The 22,634-nt window shown below is 58.3% G+C and overlaps 1 protein-coding gene across 1 annotated transcript in view; it reads right to left on the reverse strand.

Moving 5' to 3' along the window:
- The window catches only part of CACNG4 (calcium voltage-gated channel auxiliary subunit gamma 4), a 57,268-nt gene extending 35,370 nt beyond the window's left edge, over positions 1-21,898 (reverse strand). Inside the window, exon 1 of the mRNA XM_036838366.1 lies at positions 21,658-21,898. Coding sequence (XP_036694261.1) covers positions 21,658-21,877 — 220 coding nt within the window. The 5' untranslated portion in view covers positions 21,878-21,898. The remainder of the gene's footprint in view (positions 1-21,657) is intronic.
- Positions 21,899-22,634: the final 736 nt, after the last annotated feature.

The following is a 22,634-nucleotide window of genomic DNA, read 5'->3' on the forward strand; positions in this document are numbered from 1 at the left end:
TTGCCCAGTGCAGCCTTCAAAATAGCCACAGAGCCAGAAAGGAATAAAAATATTCATGTCGCCTTGGGAGAAGTATTTCGTCTCTCTGAGACTCAGTTTCCTCAACTGTCAACGGGGATAATACTGGTGGTACCTACGTCGCAGGGCTGGTGGGAAGGTTCAACGAGGCGACCCATATCCCTTCTCAGCCCACCCCGTGAGTTCTCAACACACCACTGCTCACAAAACTGCATTTCTTTTGTTCAAGGTTCCCCACTCCTGGAGAGTGACCTGGGCAACACTCTGGGAGGCTGGTTGATTGGGTAGCCATTTGCGGGGTTGAACTAACTTCCCTGTATTCGCTTCCTAGGGCTGCGTAACAAAGCACCACAAACCGGGGTTAAAACAACAGAAACGTATTCTCTTACTTTCCCAGGCTAGAGGTCCAAAATCAAAGTGTGGGCGGGGCCCTGCCCTCTCTGAAAGACCCAGGGAAGAACCTGCTTCACGCCCTTCCCTAGCTCCTGGCGTTTGCCAGCCATCTTCGGTGCCCCTGGCCTTGTAAGCTGCATCACTCCCATCTCTGCCTCGGTCTTCTCGGGCCTTCTCCCTCTGTGTGTCCCTCCTCCTCCTCTAAGGATCCAGTCTATGGCACTATAGCCCATCCTGGTTATGACCTCATCTTAACCTGATCACATCCGAAAGGACCCTGTTTCCAAATAAGGTCTCATTTACAGCTGCCAGGGTTAGGACTTCAATCTATCTTTTGGGGGACACAGTTCAACTCATATCGCACCCCAGTGCTAAAGGTGCTGGGAGGAAAAGTCCCTCAGCATCCTCCTTTTCCCTTTCACCTCCTGCCTCTTCAGTGCCTTTCACGTGACAGACCCAGAAAGGGGGAGCCTCCACCCAGGCCTCCGTAGGACACTGTCCTGGAGCCGTGGGGAGCCCCGCTGAGGCCCCTATCGCTGGCGACCCTCTGAGGAGCAGTGGAGACCGTGATCTGTCTGCCGCTGCGCGACAGCTGCCGGGGCCAAACCAATCGCGGAGGCCACGGGAGACGCGGGCCCAGGTGCCGGGCGGCAGGCCCCGAGGGAGGCCCGGCCGAGCTGCAGAGTCACAGGCAGATGCGGCAAAACCTCCAGGGGTGGAGCTGGAGCTCGGAGGCAACAGGAAAGCTGCTTCCTCTCTTCAGAGGAGAGCGAGCGCCGCAGGTTCGGGCCGGCTCCGTCCTCTCTCGCGCCCGGGGGTTACAGCGGGAAGACGCACGCGTCCGGCCGGTGGCCCAGCTGAGCAGCCCGGCGGAGTCGCGGCGCCCTGCGCCCTGGTGCTCGTGCCCCAGCCGGCTCCTCCCGACGGCGCGGGCGGGCTGCAGGCGGGCGGGCTGCAGGCGGGCGCCGTCCTCGCCGGCACGCGGCGCCCGGGGCTGGCCCGCGGCACTCGTGCGCTCCGGCTGCGCGCTGGCGGCTGGGGGCGCTGCCGGCCGCTTCCCCGCGGCAGAGCCGAGCGCGCGCTCGCCAGGCGCGAGTCTACCCTCCGCAGGCCCGCGCGCCTGGCTCGCCCTGTGACTCCGGGCAGCTCTGCCCGGGGGGGGGGGGGGGGGGCCTGGGACGTGAGGGAAGGAAGTGGGGGGTCGGCGCGTCCCTCCCGCTGCCTCGGGCAGGGTCTGCGGCAGCCGCTGCGCCACTTCTGGGGGTCCAGCCCCTCCCGGGAAGTCCCTCCCTCCGTGGGCCCTGCTTCCCCCAAGACCCAGACGCTTGCTGAATGGCCTGGCCTCTGGCGAAGCCACCTCCTCCTGCCGTCTCGCCACTGTCCGGCCGGCAGGGCCTCCTGTAGTGACTCACGTCGGGGCGCCCCACGGCTCCTACGTCCGCTTCTCAGCTCTTGCGTCACCTGGGTCGTCTCTCCCTCCGTTACAGTTCCTCTGTCTAAACACACAGAGTGGCTTCTGTGGTCCTGGATGGAGCTCAACTGATGGAGGAATGAAAATGGCGAAGCACTTAGGCCGTACCAGCGGCTCTTACGTGCACGGTCTCCTTGCACTGGCACGTGGGTAGAGGCTGGGGTTGATATATGGACTCCATTTTGCAGACGAGGAAGATGAGGCTCGCAGGAGTTAAATAACTTGCCCGAAAGAAACGTCCGCCTGAACCCAGTTGTAGTGGAGAGAACACGAGCCACGGGGCAAATCCCATCTTACCCACTTAGCAGCTGTCTGTCTGCAGGCAAGCTACCTAATCTTTCCAAGCCCCCGTTTCCTAGTTCCAGAACGCGTCCATCACCCCAAATAGAAACCCCGCACCCATTAGACAGTTACTGCCACTCCCCTCTCCTCCCAGCCCCTGGCAACCACTAATCTGCTTCCTGTTTCTACGAATATGTCGGACATTTTGTGTAAAAGGAATAATAACACGATATGTGAGCGTTGAGGGTTGGATTGTGTCCCTTTCCTCCCAAATTCCTGTTGGAGTCCTAACTCCCAGGACCTCGGAAGGCGGCCTTATCTGGACATAGGGTCACTGCCAAGACAGCTAAGAAGGCCATTCGGATGGGCCCTAATCCACATGACTGACGTCTTTATAAAAAGGGCGCATTTATACACAGACACGCGCACACAGGGCGAATGTCCTGTGAAGATGAAGGCGGAGGTCGAAAAGCCAGGGGACACCTACGATCGCTGGCGGCCACTGGAGCTCAGGCAGAGACACAGAGATGCTCCCTCCCAGCCTCAGAAGGAACCAAGCCTGCCGACACCTCGATCTTGGGCTTGTGGCCTCCAGAACCGAGACAATACGTTTCTGTCGTTCAAGCCACGAGGTGTGGCACTTTGTTACAGCAGCCCCAGCTTCTGCGTCTGGCCTCTTTCACTTAGGATGCTGTTTACGCGCTCCTGCGTGCTGCAGCGTTTCTCGTCACTGGGTTCCGGGTCCTCTGCGGCTTCGTTCTCGAGTGTTGAGCACTTCAGTCCGTCCCAGCGAGCACTGCGGGACGGAGGCGTGACCAGTGTGGGGAGGCCGGCTGGAGGCCTCCGTGAGAAGCCACGCCTACGGGGGCCTGGGGGGCGGAGCTACCCCTGTCCTGCTGAGACACAGCTCCCAGCCCACACGGCTCCTCTCACTGCCCCAGAGAAGTTTCCAGCTCTCACCCTGCGTCCCGGGGGCGGGGGCCTCTCCAGGGTTGCCTCGCAGTGTGATTGGTGGTCAGGAGCTTGGGCTCAAAGCCCAGGGCCAGCCCTGCCGTTTACACACTCTGCCACTTGGGAGAGTTACGGTCAGCCGCTGTGCCTCAGTTTCCCCATCGGTGAAATGGGGATAGTTAAATAGTGGAGAAATTAGTTAAGACACGAGAGCCTTGTATGGTCTCGTATAGACCAGCTGCTGTAAGGGGCCCCGCTGTTCCCCTCGTGTGCCCCGTGCTTTTGCCCTGGAGCTGGACTTTTCATAAGGTCCAGCTCATTAGGTCCTCTTTCCTCCCAGGTGTTCCGTCTTGCTTGGTGACACACCGTCCACGGTCACCCTGTGATGGGCTCTCCCCCCGCTCACCCGTCCATCTCCAAGATGCAACTCACATGCATCCTCTTCCCCATGCCGTTGTCCTCCTTCAGGGCTCATCACCCCTGGTCTGGACTCTCCCCGCATTTTCCTAACAGGTCTCCCTGCCTCCAGCCTGGGTCCCTCCTCCCCGTCTTCTGTCGTAGAGCCACAGAATCTGGGTGCCCGAGGGCCGAATGCAGGCCCCTGACATGTGCAAAGGACTCCAGCTTTGGGCCCCGCCTTCCTCCTAACACTGGCTCCTGGGCCTCTTCCCATATTGGCCTTTGGTTTCAGCAGACCCAAAGTTCTTTGGCTTTCTAGAACATACTGTGTCCCGCGCCTCTGCAGTGCCCACTTGGGACCTGGGATGTGGGAGGCCTGTGCCCATTCTGGTGCTCTGCCTGGAAATTCTCCTCCTTCCTGTTTCTCAGTGGATTCATGCTCATCTTTCAACACTGGCTCAGATGACCCGTTGTCCAGAAAGACTCCTGTGACCGCACCCCGGGCCACGGAGGCCGCCCCCCGCCCGCTCTGTGCGGCTGCAGCTCCCTGCCGCGTTTCCTCATGGATGTGTTATGGATCTGGCTGTCCCTCTGTCTTCCCACTCCTTACTGGACGCTGACTTCTTTGAGGAACAGGGCTGGATTCTACTTTTTACCCAGGTGCTCAATAAAATGTCCTCTGAATGAATAAAGGATGAATAGATGAGTGAATGAACTTGTGAACGAACGAAGACGCGTGACTCTGCATGTTCAGCTCCCCCTGCCTGCAGACTCGTGCGTGTTCTGCAAGACACAGACCAAATGTCACCGCCTCTGGGAAGCCTTCCCTGACTTCTCTGTGGAATCGAGAGCACCATGACAAGTTTCTCTTAATTAAGGATCCCAGAAGAGCCCCACCCACTTAAGAGCCACCCAAGGGCAGGCCCCACCCTATTCAACATGATAGCCAGAGGTATCCTTTTGGAATCCAGGTGGAAGCCCCTCAGGCCTCTGCTCCAAGCCCTCCATGGCTCCTCCCTCAGAGTAAATGGCCAAGTCCTTGCCAGTGGCCGCGGTCCCCTCTCTGACCCGCATCTCCTGCTCCCTGCTCAGCCGCTCAGGCCTGGGACAGGCTCTGGAAGGGCCGTGACACCTGCTGTCCCTCTGCCGGACACGATGGTCCCCGAGGGCTCTCCCTCCGAGGCCCCCCTAGCCACTCTGTCATCACGACCTTCACTCTGACGCTCCTGGTTTTTCTCGATTACTGTGTGTCTCTCCTGTGACGATACCATCATTCCGTGTACTGTTGTCTGTTTTATTTATTTACTGCTGTGAAAGAAAATTTCCCCACCACCTGAAAGGCTGCCTGGTAAGTAGCAGGCACTCAATAAATGTTTGTTGAGTGAATAAATGAATGAATCTTTGGGTGCCCATGACTCAGTCTGGGGTCTGGTTTTTAAATTCCCAATGAGTATTTGCTGGATTTGAATAGAAACTTAAAACATATACTGGCGGAGCTCTGGGGGCCGATGGGGCAGGACGAGGGCTGGTGGCCGAGTCCCCCAGGGCAGGGTACCAAACAGTCTCTCAAAATCACAGCGGCTGGGCCAAGAGAGAAGGTCTCCCTAGGGGTCTTGAAGGTTCCCGGAGAGGCTATAGATCATGACAGGTCCAAGTGGGAGGTCTTGTCATTCTGAGCAGCTCTGAACCACGGAACTCGCTGAAACAGGAAGACTTTTTCCTTTAGCAGGTCAAGCAGCATTTCCAAGAGGCCAGGCACCAAAATAATAGCTGAATGAATGAATGAATGAATGAATGAATCCTTGAGTCCTCAGAGCTTAGCACGGGTAAGCGCACACATTCCCAACGAGTATTTGCTGGATTGACAAGAATTGACGAAAACACAGGCCAGTAGGTGAGGAGCCATGGGGGCAGGTGAGGGCTGGTGGCAGGCCACCTGAGGGGTCTTTGTCACCCCAGACCTGTATTTGTCTGTTTTCAATTTTTGTTGAGGCTAATATACACTAAGTGCGGCTTGATGGTTGTATGTCCACATCCATGCAACTACCACCCAGATCAAGGTACAGACACCGTGTTCGCCCTCCTGGAGGTTCCCTCTCGCCCCACGCCCCGGCAGCCAGCCCTCACACGGGGAGCCACACGGCTGACCTCCATCATCCCAGATTAGTCCTGCCTGCATTTGAACTTGATATGAATGGAAGCATACAGTAGGATCAGACTCTGCTTTTCTATCTGCCTTTTGTGAGCCGGGAGTCACCACGTGAGTGCCAACAATCGCAGTCTGGGTGTGAAAGCCTGCTGACAGGTGGCATCCCCTGCAAGACGTGGGTTCCGGGGGCTTGAAGTGCACACTTACTGCCTCCGTAAAGGAGCTGTCTTGAGCAGAACAATTTTCACCTTCTTTGCTGAGAGCACCCCGTCTTAAGAGCCGCCCTCGGTCTGACAGCTGAATCTTTCCTTTCCAGGCTGCATGAGTCAGCCCCAGGGCCCGGCATCATGCTCTGTTCTGGTCACGATGCTGTGCCCACCTCTTCCGAGAAGCCTGCCGTGCCAGCCCGGCCCACAGCCAGCATCTGGCAACCCCTGGGCTGCGCCTGTGGGGTGGGTATTGCTCTGTCTTCACATCCAGCCCTCCGCCCCCGTCACCCCCGCCCCCAGCGTCCGTGTGGCCCCTGGGTTCCGGACCCTGCGCCACCCACAGCCTCTCCTCAGGGAGCCTGAGGCTGCTTCTCTCCCCAGCGTGCAGCGGGCACGGGAGGTGTCAGCAACGGACTGCAGAAAAAGCTGGGGGCGGGTTTTGGAGTCAGAGACTGGGGCTCAACTGCTGGCTGTGTCCCAGGCGGGTAAGCCTGCCCCAGCCTCCCCACGGCCCACACAGGAAGTGTTACCCTCGCTACGGTGCACAGATGAAACAAACTGTGCACATAAGAGATATTCAGATGTCATAGCTGCCGCTGTCACAGCCCAGGGACGAGGAGGGTGAACCTGGAGCTAGACTGCGTGGGTCTGAATCCTGATCTCAACACGTGCGGGCTCTGGGGCCTCGGGCAGGTTGCTTAACCTCTCCGTGCCTCAGTTTCCCCACGTATACAACGGAAGTAGTGATAGCACCTCACTCATGGGGGGCTGAGGATTAACTAAGTCAGTCCATCTAGCTATCTAGCTGTCTATCTAGCTACCTGGTGCCTGGGACAGTTCCTGGCACATAGTAAAGGCCATGTAGGTAACAGCTCAAACTATAACGAATAGTTTGACAAATAATTAAGTAGTATTAAATCATGGCTGTTATTAGGATGACATAACATGTGGAAAGTTCCTGAGATAATACATGTCATGCTTGGTACACAATGAGTGCTCACCAGATAACCCTTCGTGCTTTGGGTCCTACACGGAGAAGTGGGCGGGAGGGTGTGGGATGGATAAACAGGTAACCGGGTCGGGGGAACAGGGCGCCGTGAGGGCTGAGCAGGGCTGGCCCGGCCACCTCCTGCTCGTGGGCAACTCGACGCCCCACCTCTGATAAGGAGAGGGTCTCCTCCGGGTCTCTGGACCCCAGCCCCTCCCAGAGCCCTTTGCACCGGCAGGCACGCCCCAAAGGCTTGCTGACTGAAAGCCAGAAATGAGCTAGAGAAAGCACCCAGGTTTAAAAGCAAAAAGCAAGAAAACCAGGTAGATTTCCTTCCCAATCCTCCGGAGATGGGGAGACCAAAGGCGGGCATAAACACCACTTCCGAGAAGGTGAAGGGCTTTCAAGGCTGAAGATGAGTGTTTTGTTTTCAGCTCCAGGAAAGATTGAACAAGAAGGAGCAGACATCACCATTAGAGGCACAGAGATTCTGATGAGATTCGAGAAACAACTTTCTAGTTCAAGTATTGGCCGTCTCAGCCACAGACGCCAGATGTGGACCTCGCTGGTGCTTTTATCTTAACCACAACTGCCGCTAATGGCTAAAAGCAGCATTAATGAGCAACAAGGACCATTAACCTGGCAACGAGGACCCCTGGAAGCTGATACCCCAGCATCCACTGGCATTTGACCTGTCACCTGACTCACTGACACAAAGAGCAGGGTGTGGTTACAGCAGCGGCGGTACAGGTCACAGTGGAAACTGCCTTTCCTCCAATATCCACCAGGCAAAGACCTTTTCTAAAGAATTTACACAAATGGAATTGGCAATGGAAAAATTTTGAGACAGAAGAATCCTTTATTTTAAAGCATTTGAGGATTTTTTGGTGCAACGGAGCGTGCTTAAATTTGCCACAGGGTGATTTTTCAGGGGAAAAAAAAAAAAGCAAGCATCTTCTGTTCAAACTCCATTGGATTCGTATTTTAAGAAACCTTGGCCAGTCTGGCTCAGGCAGAAAAATTCCCCCAAAGGAAGATTTCATGGCCAAGCTTTTATATTAAGTACTTGGTTTTACATATGTGATAAAAGTTTGTGAGAGCATATATCTGGGTTTTATTTGCTTTTCACTTACTGTTGCAGTCACTTTGGGCACTTTTATTACGTGAGATGGATGTCTAAGAATGGAAACCCAACGTGTAAATTGTGCTTACAGGAAATAAAGATTTGATGGTGGATGGCTCGAAAAGGCTTTCATCCAGCAATCAATTTGGTTATAAGTCAGGGGCAACCCGAAATAAAACACTGACAAAAGGTGACTGGGCGTGATGCCTGGGGCATGTTCCTGGATGCGGTTAAGGAGAGAGAGAGCAGACACCATGGATGCTGAATGAACATACTGAGCCATTCACCTGTCTGCGGGCTGGAGACTGGCCCTGGTGCTTTTTAAAATTAAATATCAGGTTCATGTATTGCCCTCCCCCCCCAAAACAGGGTAGAAAATGAGAAAAAGACAGAAGGAGGTAAGATAAATCACTCAGAGTTCCCATGACCATCATTAAGAAAAACCATTTTGGTGAATTTTTTCCCAATATTTTTTTCAGGCCTCGGAGAACAGCCATAGTCATATTCACATCTATTTTGTACCAGATAACCTTTAGAGGTTTCACATCTGTGGGTGTCTGACTCACTCAATTTGCTATTTAATAGAATTCTCCTCATGTTTAATAACCCTCCTAATAATCGCAGAGTTAAAAGAATACATTTTTATCTAGTAAATGTCTCAAGAACTTTCAAAAAACTGCCTTGAACAGGAAGGAGGAGACGGCGTCTGTGCTTTAAGTATGGCAGACTCGAAAGGAAAAGGGGAAGAAATAATCAGAAACACAAGTTAGACAGAAAGAAACAGAAGGCGGGGCGGGGAGAACTGGGGGATGGGCGGGAACAAAGGAGCTGGGTTTCGGAGGAGGGGGTGATGGTGGGGACAGTGGGGATGGAGGCAACCCAAACAAGGACCCTGGGGACACATCACAAACAGCCACTGAGTGGGAAGAGGAGCTGACCAGCGTGAAGGTGGGGGACAGGCCAGGGGCCCGCAGGCAACGCCCCGGGAGCCGGATCGCCAGGGCCGCGGCCACCGGCCACAGGGGCCGCCAGGCAGGAGAAGGAAGACCCTCCCAGTGGTTAAGCCGGTGCGGCCTCTCCACCCCCCAGGCGTCTGGCCTTGACTCGAATGCAGGAATCCGTGGGCAGAAAGATAACAAAAGCTATTTTTCATGCAAGAGGAGTTGGACATCAGGGGAAATCAGAGCCCCTTTGTATGACATGCCAAACTGCTGAAGCGAGCAAATGTCTCGGGCGAGGGCTCAGATGCGAGCCGGAACGGCACGCTGGCCCCGGGGAGCCGGCGTCAATGTGCGCTTGTTATCGGCGGAAGCAAGCCTGGGGCACCCTCCCCCCACTGCGCGGCCGGACGAGCTGGTGACACGGCCTTGGCTGGACTGTCCCGCCCCTGGAAGGAAGCCTGGGTGTCCTGAGATGTCCTCGGGGAGTCCCGTTCCCCTCCCAGCTCGCAGTGTGGTCTGGGCGCTGCTGATGGGCTGGACGCGCCCCTCAAGCCCCACCCTCACGGTGGGCCCTCCCGTAGCCCCAGGCACAGGGCAGCCTCCGGGGCGTCGGGCGTGTGTTCCAGCCCCAGGCCGACCGCGGACAGCTCACCTCGGCCCCCCCAGCAAATCTGCACAGGAGGTGTTGCTCACGTACTCATTTTGCCGAGAAAGCAACTGAGGCTCAGAGACGGTGCAACGGCCGGTCGGAGGCCATTGGGAGGTAGAGCCTGGACTCAAAGCCCGACGCACCCGGGCTCCGGGCCCTCCGCCCCACGTCCACCAGACGTCCTCCAAGACACCACTCATAAGCGCTGCTGTGTATTTCGCGCCTACGGCGAAGCAGGTGTACGCAGAGCGCCGTGAGTGTTTCCCACTTGATCCTCCGGACGACCCTAAGAAACAGGCCTTAGCGGAGCCCCTGGGAGGAGGCCCTGACATCCAGATGTGTTCTGAGGCTCTGTCCTCACTTTGCCACCTCTTCTCCCGTGGCTTCCCCAGCACCGGACAATAAGCTCCCCAAGGCCTTTCTGTACGCACAGGGTCCAGCACGAAGCCAGGCACTCAGCAGGTGCCCCATAAACGCTAACAAGGCGCTCTCCAATCTCCAAGGCAGCCCCGGCCCTGCATGCTGTTTGCGGGGGCCCTTGGAGGAAACAAGAGAGAGGTGGTTCCAGTAACGCCCCCTGCTCCCCCCCCCCCCGCCCCAGCCGCCAACTTCCGTGCAAACTCAGGACCCTCCAGCATCACCCCCTCCAGTTCCAGCTTACCCGGCCCACCCTTCCTCCAATCAAAGTCTTCTCTGGGGACAGAACAGGACACCCAGGCCTGGCTACGGAATTTTGGGGGGGCCCAGTGCAAAATGAAAATGGGGGTCCTCTCGTTCAAAAATCATTAAGAATTTCAAGATGGCGACAGCAGAGCGTGAAATGACGCAAGGGTGCATGAATACAGCCCTGGTGACACCAATCATTCTATATCCTTTGCACGTGACCCATTATTAGGGTCTGGGTTTTTTTGTTTGTTTGTTTGTTTTTTAACATCTTTATTGGAGTATAATTGCTTTACAATGGTGTGTTAGTTTCTGCTTTATAACAAAGTGAATCAGCTGTATGTATACATATATCCCCATATCCCCTCCCTCTTGCGTCTCCCTCCCACCCTCCCTATCCCACCCCTCTAGGTGGTCACAAAGCACTGAGCTGATCTCCCTGTGCTATGCGGCTGCTTCCCACTAGCTATCTATTTTACATTTGGTAGTGTATATATGTCCATGCCACTCTCTCACTTCGTCCCAGCTTATCCTTCCCCCTCCCTGTGTCCTCAAGTCCATTCTCTACGTCTGCATCTTTATTCCTGTCCTAGGGTCTGGGTTTCTCTAGGGCAGTCTTGATTTAAAATTTTCTGGATCGTTCTCCCTTCTACGCCACCATCTCCCCACCAAATCTAAGAATGCCAACATTTCAGGATCTCAGTAACACTTCCTACACCATATACAACAACATGGGAGAATTTGTCCTCTGCTCTTTTGTCTAGAACTTTGGTTCAGACAATACAAAGGCCCCAGTGCCATTGGTCCCATCAGGGAACCAAGACACTGGGGTCAACAGGCACAGCCTGACATCCCGTCACAAGGGGAGCTGTTTCCATCCATCAAGCAGGTGACTGCCATGTCCCGGCGTCCAGGCCAGCCCCGCCTCCACCCTGCAGAGGGGGGGCCCTCAGCCTTGTGCACTCAGCCCATCTGAAGCCAAGGAGTCTCTCAGGGCACTCCTCTTTGGTTGTGTCTTGGGGAGTGGCTCCATCGGCTGGGGGTGTCTACCGCTGTATCTCCGTTTTACAGATGAGAAAACAGAGGCTCAGAGAAGCCAAGGAATCTGCCCAAGGTCACAGAGCTAACACAGGGCAGAGCAGGATTCAAACGCAGGTCTCGGTGACTCCCCTGCCACACACCCAGCCCCTGTCCCATTAACCATCCCGCAGACTTGGTTCAGAGATCACCTGACCTGACTCTTCAGTACAGTGAAGCCCCTGGTGGGAGGTGTCAGAGGTGTGTGGGGCTAGATCTGCGGAGCTTCGCAGATCAGGGAAGGAGCCTGACTTTATCCCAAGTGGGATGTGGCCCCACTGACGGCCATCAAGCTAGGGAATGACATGATCTGATTTCCATTTTTCCAAGCTCTTTCTGGCTGTGTGTGAAGAAGGGCTAGCATGGGGGCGGGCGGGAGGGAGGGGCGGGAAGACGGGTCAGGACACTCCTTGGGGCATCCAGGCAAGACATGACAGCAGCTGGGAGCCAGGTAGAGGGAAAGCTGTGGGTGGGTCTGGGCGGTCTATAAGGAATCCCAAGGGGATGTCGCAGGAAAGGGGTTTTTTCTCATCTCTGCGGTGGCCAGCTCTGGGCTGAGCACAAAGCAGGTCATCAGTGTGTCCTGAGCACGAATGATCAAGTGGGTGGGAGAGGGGACCGGCTGACTCTCTGGAGGTGAGAACAAAGTAGCCAGCAGCAGTGCATCCGATGGGTGAGGCTGCCACCAGCATGCGGGTCCTCACTGAGGTGTCAGGGTGAAAAGAGGCCAAGCCGAGTGTTTCCAAGAAAATGAGCCCGAAATCCCGTACCCTCTGCAGCGCCTCTGTGGGAGCCCAGCCACCGTGCTTTTCACGACACTTTCCCAAGTACCCTCTCATTGGGTATTCGCACAACCCTGGGAGGGCACGGGAGGATGGAGGGAAGAGGGGGAAGAACAGATGCAAGGAGAGAGGAGGACAGAGGGAAGAGGGGGGAAAAGAGGCAAGGAGAGAGGAGGATGGAGGGAAGAGGGGGAAGACAAGGTGCTAGGAGACAGGAGGACGGAGGGAAGAGGGGGAAAGAGGGAGACAGAGGTAGAGAGGCGGGAGGATGGAGGGAAGGACGGAAGGAGAACGGAGGATGGAGGGAGGGATGAGAGACGGATGAAGGGAAAGACAGGTGTCATTTGCCCATTTGACAGCCAAGCAATCAGAGGCTCTAGGAGGTTAAGGGATACCCAGAAGACTGTCCGGATGTTAGTGACAGAACCAGAACCAGGCACAGGTCTCCTGACTCCTGCCCCAATGTTTCCACACCCGGCACCCTCTCCTCGTTTATCACAGCCCTGATCCCGCAACACTGGAGGTCACAGCTGTAGCCCCGGTGCCTGCCAGGAAGTGGGATGGGGGAAGCGCGGTCTGGGTGGCCGCCATCAGCGCTCTGGGCGCTGCCTTGGTGCTAGACCCTATTTCAACTCTTAATTGAGAGCCCTCTGGTTCTGATTTTGTGGCTCCCAGAAGCCATTCAGCGTGGTTTTGCCTCTGAGAGGTGATGAAAGAACACCACGTTCTACAGTGGCCTGAACATCCCCGGGGACACTCAGCTTCCTCCATTCCCAGACCCTGGAGGCCCGTGAGCTGACCTGGGGCCCCACTCAGCTGAGCTGCAAAGGTTGGGTGACTTATTTTTTCTGGGAAAACTTCCAAGTTTCAGGAAATATGGAAATAAGGGGAAGGCAATCACACCTTGAATATCTACAAGATGCCAGGCACCATGAGGGTTATTTTGCATGCATTTTCCCATAAAACCTTTACAACAATCCCAGGGGTTGATTCAATGATGCCTCTATTTTACAGTGAAGGAACCGCAGTTCAGAGAGGTTAGCTAATTTATCTGAAGACACACAGCTGACTAATGGCAGAGCCTGGACTCAAACCGAGGCCCATGTGACTTCAGTGCGAGCCACCTGACACTGCCACTTCCACGTGGACTAACGCAGGTGGGGGAAAGTGAGCTGAGACAAGCGCACAGCCCCTGTCTGTCTCCCCAGGGCCAGGAGGTGACAGGCTGATGGCGGGGGGAGCTAGGGAGGCAAACAATTTTTAATCATTTGTTTTCCTTCCAGGCTCTGGAGCTGGGCTTGAGTCCAGAAACTCCCCTGGGCCTCTGCACACTCTTTTGTAAATGGGGCAATGGAGGGGCAGGGGGTTGTAGTGGGGTGGGGGGAGGACACATAAACGGCACTTGCTGGGCACCTCTGCCTCCGTGGGCTTGGTGAGGTAGGAGGCACAGAGGGTTGGATGCTGTGACAGTGGGGACCTTGCTCTAGTTCTGCAATCGCGGAGGTGGGGGAGGGGAGTGATGAGCGGGGGAGGGGCGAGAGCAGCTCCAGTTAGAATCCAAAGCCCTTTCAAGCCCGTGGGCAGTGAGGTCCTTTGCAGCTGGGGGACAGAATGCTCAAGGAGCCCGAAGAAAGAGCTGGGGTTAACTTTACGGAGGACGCTGACTTGAAGCACAGATAGAAGTTTGGGGTGGGTAGTCGTGAGGGTGATGGAGAGGTCCTGATGTTTTGGGGAGCAGAAACAGTCAGAGGGTTCTTCTGACCCAAGCACAGCTCTGGTTCCAGCATCCCAACAGGGCGGCTCCCCTGCCTCCATCCTGGCTCCGGGGAAGGGGGAGGGGCGGAGGAGGCGGCCTGATGCCAAGGCCAGGCATGGCTAAGTGTGAGGTCACACCCCGCATCCTCGGGCCAGCTGGGAGCCGTGGGTCTCAGGCGAGGTGCCGTCTGCTTTGCAAAGACCCTGGAGCTTCACTTGGTGTGTTGTCTGGACCCCAGCCCCGTCCCGATGCTCAGGGAGCCCTCGAGATGCCATGGGGCAAGGACAGCAGAGAAAGGCCCAGGGGGAGGGAGTCCCCTTCGTCCTTCTGTATTTCTTGCTGCTCACCTCGTGCTACGGTGGTTGCTAGTTGCCTGGTCTTCACCCAGGTGCCGGCCCACAGGGAGACTGGGCCGACAGAGCCCTAACCAGACGGCCCCAAACCTCCTTCTGCCCCCGGCTCTGTACTAACCAGCTGTGTGACCTTGAGAAAGTCCCTCTGCCTCTCCAGCCTTGGTTTCCTTTGCTTGCAGAGTGGAAGGATCCAGCCACATCTGCAGTGCCCACCCGTGTAGACACCTGCTGGGGCGTGACAGGCAGGGTGAGCTGGGTCACCTGCAATTCACGACTCTTAAGAAAGGAATGGAGCCGGGTACCAGTTACATCTGCGGTCACCTAAAGCAGATGCCAGGTCATCCCCTTAACAGAGATGCTCCCCAACACCCCCTTCCCCCCACCCCCCAAGGTTCCGTGTGTTTTCTCGAAGGAAAGAGAAATAAGTGGAGTTCCTTTTAGTTGCCCGGAATCAGATCAGCCCTTGCCCTCAACCGAAATGACACTTCCCTTAGAGCAGCGGTTCTCCATGGGGGGCAATCTTGCCTGGGCCCCCTCCACCATCCAGGAGACTTTTGGCAAAGTCTGGAGACGTCTGTGGTTGTCACAACTTGGAGAGGCGGGGCTGTAGCTGGCATCTAGTGGGTAGAGGCCAGAGACGCTGCTAACCTTGTACAACACGCAGGGCAGCCCCGCAGAAAAAACGATCCCGTTCAAAATTTCCAAGGTACCGAGGGTGAGAAATCCCGCCCTGTCGTGAGGGCAGCGGTAGTGAACCCACAACACCTGGACGGGTACGAGCTACTGTGGCTCCCCTGAGCTGTGCTCTACAGAACTTTCCGGCACGCTTTTGGCTGTGGGGGCTGGGCAGTAGTGTGAAAACCTGGGACCCCCGCGGGCTCACACTTGATTTCCTCTCCCAGCCGCGCTCCTTCTTCCATCTTCCCCATGTGGACAGAGCACCGCTGCTCGCCAGCTACCGAGCCCCCCGTCCAGGCAGCTATGCTCGATCCCTGCCCCCGCCCCAGCCTTCCCCCCACGTCCCCCCATCTCTGCTGCTCCCACTTGGCCCCAGGCTTCCAGTCTGGGCACCTGCAGCAACGCCCACACTGGCCTCCTGGCGGCCTCCCTGCCTCCTAGAATCTCTGTTCTCCACAGGTAGCCAGCGGACTTTCTGAAAACGTAAGTCAGATCCCAACGCCATCCCCTCCCCACCCCAAGCACAGATCCCTTGTCATAAAAAGCAGATAAAGCAGGGTGCTGACCCTGACCTCGAGGCCTCTCCCAGCCCCTCCGCAGGGATGGAGCCCCGCCCCCCCTCCTCGCGCTCCGCCACCCGCACCAGGTTCTTTCCTGCCTCGGGGCCTCGCCTGCCTCTTCCTCTTCCTGGAAGTGCTCCCTCCAATCCTCCTCTGACAGCTCCTTCATGTCCCTCTGACCAATGGCCACCCTCCCCAGCCTCTCCCAGCGCCCCCGACCCGGCTCTGTTTTCGTCAAAACACTCATCAGCACCTGGAAGCGTCAGCGACCCCATTAGAACTTCGGCTCCAAGAGAGCAGGGGCCACGTCTGTCCTGTCCCCCCCTGTGACTCAGAGCCCCACACGTCTGACACAGAGCAGTGCTCCGTGAGCATGAGTAAATGAAGGGGTGGATGGATGGATGGATGGATGGATGAGGCATGCCCAGCAGGCAGGTGACATATCCTTTACACGTGTGTCTTAGCAGAAATAAGGTTGAGAGGCACTGAACTAATCTCAAAGGCTCTTCCAGCTGGAGAACCTGGCTTCCTGTGGGCCACACCAAGGCCACGCTGAACCTGGTTCTACCTGGAGGCTGTGGGCAGGGCTCTCTGGGGCTTGTGTGGCTGAAAGACAAAGGTGGGAGGAATGTTCCAGATCAGCCAGGCCCCACTTTCAGATGAGGAGACAGGGGCCCACCAGGCTCTCTGACACCCTGGATCTGATGACCTGAGGCCCCTTCCTACTCTGCGTCTGTTACTACGTCCTAGATATCCCCAGAGTCTTGGTCATCTGAGCAGACTGACACCAGGAGATTTACTTTAAAGAGCTGCTGGTTTCCTACTGAGCCTTTCTGAAGCCCTGGACACGGGGCTCCTCCAAAGCCGGCTCTGCTGCGAGACCATTAAGTCAGGCTGGGGTCCACCAAGATCCCCAGCTTCTCTTCACTAAGTCAGCTGGCTCCAGCTGGGTTTTTCTTGTCAGAAGAGAGAAAAGAGTGAAGAACAGAGGAGGGTGAAGAGACAGAGCAGGACATTAAGGGAAGGTAGACATGAGAAGGGACTGCCAGGGCCCCTTCCTGAACGATGAGAGACTGGGCACCAGCTACAGAGCAGGGACAGAGGAAGAGCAGGCCTGTCACAGACTGAATGTTTGCGTCCTCCCCAAATCCATATGTTGAAGCTCTAACCCCCAACGGTATTCAGAGGTGGGGCTTTGGGAGGTGACTAGAGAGATGAGGTCATGAGGGTGGGGTCCTCATGATGGGATTAGTGCCCTTACAAGGAGAGAACAGAGAGCTCTCTCCGTCACATGAGGACACAGGGATAAGGTGGCCGTTTGCCAGGAAGAAGCTCTCACCAGGAACCAACCGAATTGCCCAGCACCTTGATCTTGGACTTCCAGCCTCCAGAACTGTAAGAAATAATGTCTGTGGTTTAAGCCATTGAGTCTATCACATTTTGTTATGGCAGCCGAGCTGACTAAGGCAGCCCCCTTACCTGTCCCTTCCCAAATCTGTGTGGTTCAAACAAAGGGCATCCCCTGGCTGCGGGAAAGCTGGGCTCATCTGCTCAGCCTCAACCGTGATCCAGACAGAGGCAGGCATCCCTGACACCCAGGAGCCGTGGCTACCTTAAGCCTCATTTTCTCCACCTATAAAAGGCAGATAATTAAGATTTACCTTGCAGAGTTGCTGGCAATTATACAAACTAATGCTAAGTCCTGCACGGAGGTTGACGTGATGGCTGTTACGAGCAACCCTGCAGGGCAAAGGAGGGCCTGCGGACGAGGGGACCAGCTGATGGGCTGGGTGCTGCGGGAGGGGAGCCTGCTCTCTGCTCGCACACCCCCCGGGCCTCACTGGACAGGCTGCCTGTGAGTTACTGCAAGAGAAAATGAAAGACAGGAAGAGCGCCCAGCCCAGTGCCTGGCCTGGGGCAGGAGGGGAAAGGAGGGCATTCAGCTCCAAACCTCCCTGAACGGGCCTGTGTCCGGAATGTGGTATAAGGCAGAGCTTCCCAGCTGACCGGCCGTGAAAGGGTTCCAGATGTGCCAGAAAAGTGTGCCCCCCAGGAACTGGGCAGGGCCTGGGGTGGCTGGTGCCCCGGGGTAGTCACCGATGGCTGTCCTCTCCTCCCCCGCCCCCAGGGTGCAGTGCAAATACCTTCTCTTCCTCTGGGGGCCGTGGTGTGAACGAAGTTTGGGTACACTCATTGGTGAGAGATGCTGCCCGTGGCGGGGCGGGGGTGGGAGTGAGCATGATGGGGCAAAGGAGCCTCTCACTCGCAGGGGCCAGGGTCTCCCTACCCCCTCCCCAGTAGGTGCCCAGGACAGAGCTGACACAAAGCAGCAGGCCCGGGGCCACCCCTGGCACTGAGACTGCCATCTCAAGGCTCTGACCGAGCTGCAAGTGTGCTGACGGCAGCTCCGTCTATGGGGGACCTGGGCGGGTGGTACTGCTGAGGCTGAACTTTGCCAGGACCCTGTATTCTGGGCCCAGAGCTCTCCCGATGACAGCACAGTGACCGGCTCGCTCGGGGACCCTGGTGTCTGGCAGCCCCCGTGAACATCTCGAGCTCCCAGTGGGCACGGGGGCTTTGCCGCATAAGCTGCTGCCCTCGGGGCCCAGAGTCTCCCCTTCCCTTCCCGTGTCTACACGAGGTCTCCGGTCCCCGGCACAGAGTGCGTGCTCCGGAATGCCTGTTTACCTTCTACACCTTGCCTGATTCCAGAATGCGTTAGAGACTGAACAAATGTTGGTGGGTGGTAGCTTCGGTGGAGAAGTCCACAAAGATTTGTTACTCCTTTCCTGTGTCCCCAGCCTTGGGCTGAATGTCACCAAAGATGCAAAGAAAGAAGGAGGTGGGGGTCTAGGGGACGGAGGAAGCAGAGGGCTGTTTGTGGCGGGAACAGGCTAGTCCAGAACGTGGTAGGAAAAGAGAGACAGACAGACAGAGACAGACACACAGAGACAAAGACAGAAACAGAGAGAAGCGAGAAGGGAGTGTGTGTTATGCAATTTGTGTATCAGTTGTACATTCTCACTTCCAAATGCCTTCACGCTGCCGCAAGCCAGCCTCAGAGCCGGGCTCCTCCACTGGATAGTCAAGTACTTGGTTCTATTTTTAATGGTAACCCAGAAGATGTTTGGGAAAGGGCAGGACAACACAGTGGGGAGAGCTTTGTAGTGAGACAAAGGCTCGATGCTGGCCCTGCAGCCTCCTACCTGGGTGCCTCTGGGCAAGTGCCTTGCCCTCTCTGAGCCTCTGTTCCCCACGCTGCAGGTGGAGGTGAAGAGGGCACCCTCTCAGGGCTGTTGTGAGCGTGCCATGCGGTAACGTGTACAAGGCTCTGTGCGCTGGAGGATTTTGACACTCGTCCTATGGAGGGGCAGCGGGGAGACCCGGCTTTGGGGGCGGAAAAGGGCGAGGTCAGCCGTGGTGAGTCTGGGAGAGGCAGTCTTCTGCACGCGGCCCTGCCAGCCTGCACGGACACCTTAAGTACACAGAGGGCTGGGCTCTCCTGACCTCACAACATCATTCCTGTGAAACAGCCAGGGAACTGAATCTGCTGTTTGTGAGATGCCAGCAAACCCTTCAGAGTCCCACTGTCACAACTGGTGTTTTATTAGCTGCCCGCTGCAGTATTTCTTCAGTTTCAGCTTAGAGGTTGGAGCTTTTCATTTTTTCCCATGAAATGCTTTGGGGTACTTTGCTAGAGAGCAGGTGGAAATAATGCATTGTACACACAGAAGCCAATACTGAGGTGACCATGTCCCCAGGGAGCGGCCCGGGGTTAATGTGTCGTCCGGGTCTCGGCCTGGACCCTCGCTGGCAGGTGGAGACGTCACAGATGGCAGACGGCCGTCGGACTCTGCGATGTGCTTTTGTGAGATAAGCTGGCAGTTTCCACCCAGGCTGAAGGACTGCCAGGATGATTCTAGCGCACCCCGAGGGATCCGGAGCCAGCTCTCCCAGCCCTGGCTTGGTCCAAGGATGTCCTGGCCCTTGGAAGTGGCCTGGTTTGGCCCCCAGAACCCCCGAGCTCCTGGGGGATGACAGAGGCGGCCCAGTTCTTTGGGTGAAGTCCCCAGATGGCAGCTCCCCACCCTCCCTCCGCCAGCAGAGCCAGCTGCCCAGATCAGCTTGGGGCTCTCTTGATGAACATCGAGTGCAAACGGCTCAAGGCAGCTGGCAAGATGCTAAGTGCGGCATCAATCCTAATTAGGATGAGAAATTAATAAAGGAGGCATTCGAGCCACTCTGCAGAGGCCAGGCTCGCCGGCATGGAGGAGTGACTTCCAATTTCGACCGGGAACCTGGAAGGCCTGGGGCCCACATGCGTGGGCTTGGGTCATGACAGGGGCTCGACTTACTGGACCACATACGCAGCACCCAGTGGGGCCTGCGAGGTAGAACACGGGGGCCCAGCCGCCCTTGCTCTGTGTCTAACTCAGGTGCCCTGGCAGGCAGTGACGTGGGCACGTCCTCCAGAGGAGAGGAGTAGGTGTTCGTGATCTGAGCATCTGCAACCAAAAATGATGTTTTTCCGAAAGAAAAGAGGGGGGTGTGATGGTGGGCCCGCCGGCCCTTTGTGTGGCTGTGTTTCCCAAACTACTGATTGCACATGCCTGCTCCTGGAAGACTCCACTTAACCCCGGGCAATAAGCTCCAAATTCAAAGGTCAAAGCACCTCCGTTTGGGAGAGAAAGTGGGGGGCAGGGGTGGGCAGGATTCCAGATGAGAATAGGCATCACGGGGGTGGGGAGAAAGGGAGCAAGCGCCACCTCACCTGGCGACCCTGCTTTACAAAGCCTCCTTTTACCCGACCCCAAATACGGCCAGAAGAAGGGCCATCTCTTCCAGAGCTCCCTACCAACCTCCAGGAAGACGCCACCCCGCCGAACTCTTCGCAGGGGCTGGAACTGCAGGAAGGAAGGCTGGGGGTGCAGGAGAACCTCCCCGACCACGGAACGCGGAGTTGACACACGCGGAAAGGTTACAGAAAAAGGAGGAGGAAACTCTGTCCAAGGATTTTTGAGAGGAACCCTCCACCAACGTCCCCCACCCCTTTTCCAATCTGAAAGCCAAGACCAAGCGGCGAACCCGTGCACAACCTGGAGGGGAACAGACCGCCCGGACAAAGCCACCTGTTAGTTCAAGTTCCGCAGCGGGGCGGGCGGGAGGCGCTGAAGTCTGGCGCACGTCGCCGCTGGAGGAGTCCGGGTCCCTCCCCCGGAGGGAGCGGTCCCCGCAGTCCGGGGACACCCAGTCCCGGCCCCCAGAGGCACTGCATCCGTACACCACCTACTACAGGGCCCGGCCGCGCACCTGGAGGGCGCAGCGCCGCGTCCCTCCTGCCGGGACCCGGCGGCCACGCCCCTCCCAGGCAGTTCGCGGTCCGCGGGTCGCCCCTGCGCGCCCCAGTTCTACCTCAGATTCCCGGCCTTGGGACGACGGCGGCGGGCTAGCTGCCCTACTCGGGGGGGGTGGGGGGGAGACTTGGTGACGCTCCCCTCCCCTCCCCACCGAGCGGGGAGGAGTGGGCCGGTGGCCCCCTGGAGGAGTACGTGGCGGAGCAAGGTCTCGGCAGGCGCCAGGCTCGGGCGACCCGGGTCCCCAGACCCGCTCGGAGCCCAGCGCCCCCTCCCACCCCTCGGCCAGGCCTCGAGCGAGCGCGGAGCGGCCCCGGCGCTCCCCGCCCCCGGCCGGCCCCGCCCCAGGATGGCCAGTTCCCATAGCAATCGCGCAGACACCGGTTGCCAAGCAACCTCTCCCCCTGCTCCCTCCCTCCTCGGCCGTCCGCTCCCCCCCACCCTAGCTTCCTCCCGCCCCCTCGCCAGCCTCCGCCTCCCCCGGGGGCGCTGGCGCGGCCCCTCGGGATCGCTCCGGTCTCGGGCTGCGCGCGCGCGCGTGAGTTTCGGTGTGTTTCATTGTGTCTGTGTGCGAGGGGGTGTGCGTGTGCCAGCGGAGAGTTTGTAGGGCCAGTGTGTTGGGGGGGGCGTCCCCAGTCGGGAGGGACCGCGAGGTGCTGCACAGCTGGCCGCGAGGGGACCCGCCCGCTCGCCCCGGCTCCTTTGTGTCTCGCGCGGAGCCAGGGCCGCGCCCACCCCTTCCCGGCCGGCGCCCCGAGCAGGGCGTGTGCGTGTGCGCGCGCGCGCGCGCGCGCGTGTGTGTGTGTGTGTGCGCGCCTGGGCGCGCGCGCGCGTGGCGAGGGGTGCCGGGGCCGGCCGTACCTTCGATGCAGCACACCCGCCACAGCCCCGAGTGGGTGAGGTCGCCGCGGGTGCGGCGGGGCGGGGGCCCGTCGTCCATGGTCAGGTTGGTGCCGTTGCAGATGTACGCGCTGGAGTAGAGCCAGTAGTCGGTGCCGATGGCGATGGCCATGAGCGAGAAGGCGGCGAAGGCTCCGGCCGTGGTCAGCAGCATCTGCAGCCCGCGGTCGCATCGCACCATGGTGGGCGCCTCATAGTCCGCCGCCCGCCGGCCCGGCCCGCCGCGCCCGCCCGCCCTCCTCCCTCCGCGCGCCGCTCCGGGGGCGCCGGGGCCGGGGGGCGCCGAGGGCCGGGGGGCGGCGCCGCACCGGGGCTCAAACTCCGATGCGCGGCGGCGAGTGCGGGCTGCGCGGGCCGCCGGGCGGCAGGCGGCGGCGACCGGGGCTCCTCCCTCTCGGCCCGCCCTCCCCGCTCGGCCCGCGCCTCCGCCCCGCGCCCTCCGCGTCGCCGCCGCCGCCGCCGCGCCCCGCTCCTCTCGGCGCCGCCCCTCGAGCCTCGGCCCCCGCCGGGTGTGCGCTCGCCGCTCTTCCCTCTCGCCCGGCCCGGATTTTCTCTCCCTCCGCGCCTCTCCGCTGCCCGCGCTCGCGCGCGCTCCGCTCTCCTCTCCGGTTCGTTCACATTATCAGAGCGAAGGGAGCCGGGGCACGGGTTCCCCAGGGGGATCGAGGGGAAACGGCGTGGCCAGCCTCCCCGCTTTCCCAGCCCAGGACACCCCGCCTTCCTTACATGGCCCTGGGGGCTCTTTAATATGTGGTGTGCGTGTGTGTGTCCCTCCTTCCCCGTGCCCTATCCGCGCCTTTACCTGGTGACGAATGAATAGGCGTGAGTGTGGGAGTGGGAGTGTTCAGGTCAGATTTCCAGAAGCCCCAGATGTGGGTCACAGCTGGGAGACAGGCCAGGCCCCGGCCACTTCCCTCCCCCCACCTAGGTGGCTCCGG

This window comes from Balaenoptera musculus, chromosome 20 (genome assembly GCF_009873245.2).
Source record: "Balaenoptera musculus isolate JJ_BM4_2016_0621 chromosome 20, mBalMus1.pri.v3, whole genome shotgun sequence".
NCBI lineage: Eukaryota > Metazoa > Chordata > Mammalia > Artiodactyla > Balaenopteridae > Balaenoptera > Balaenoptera musculus.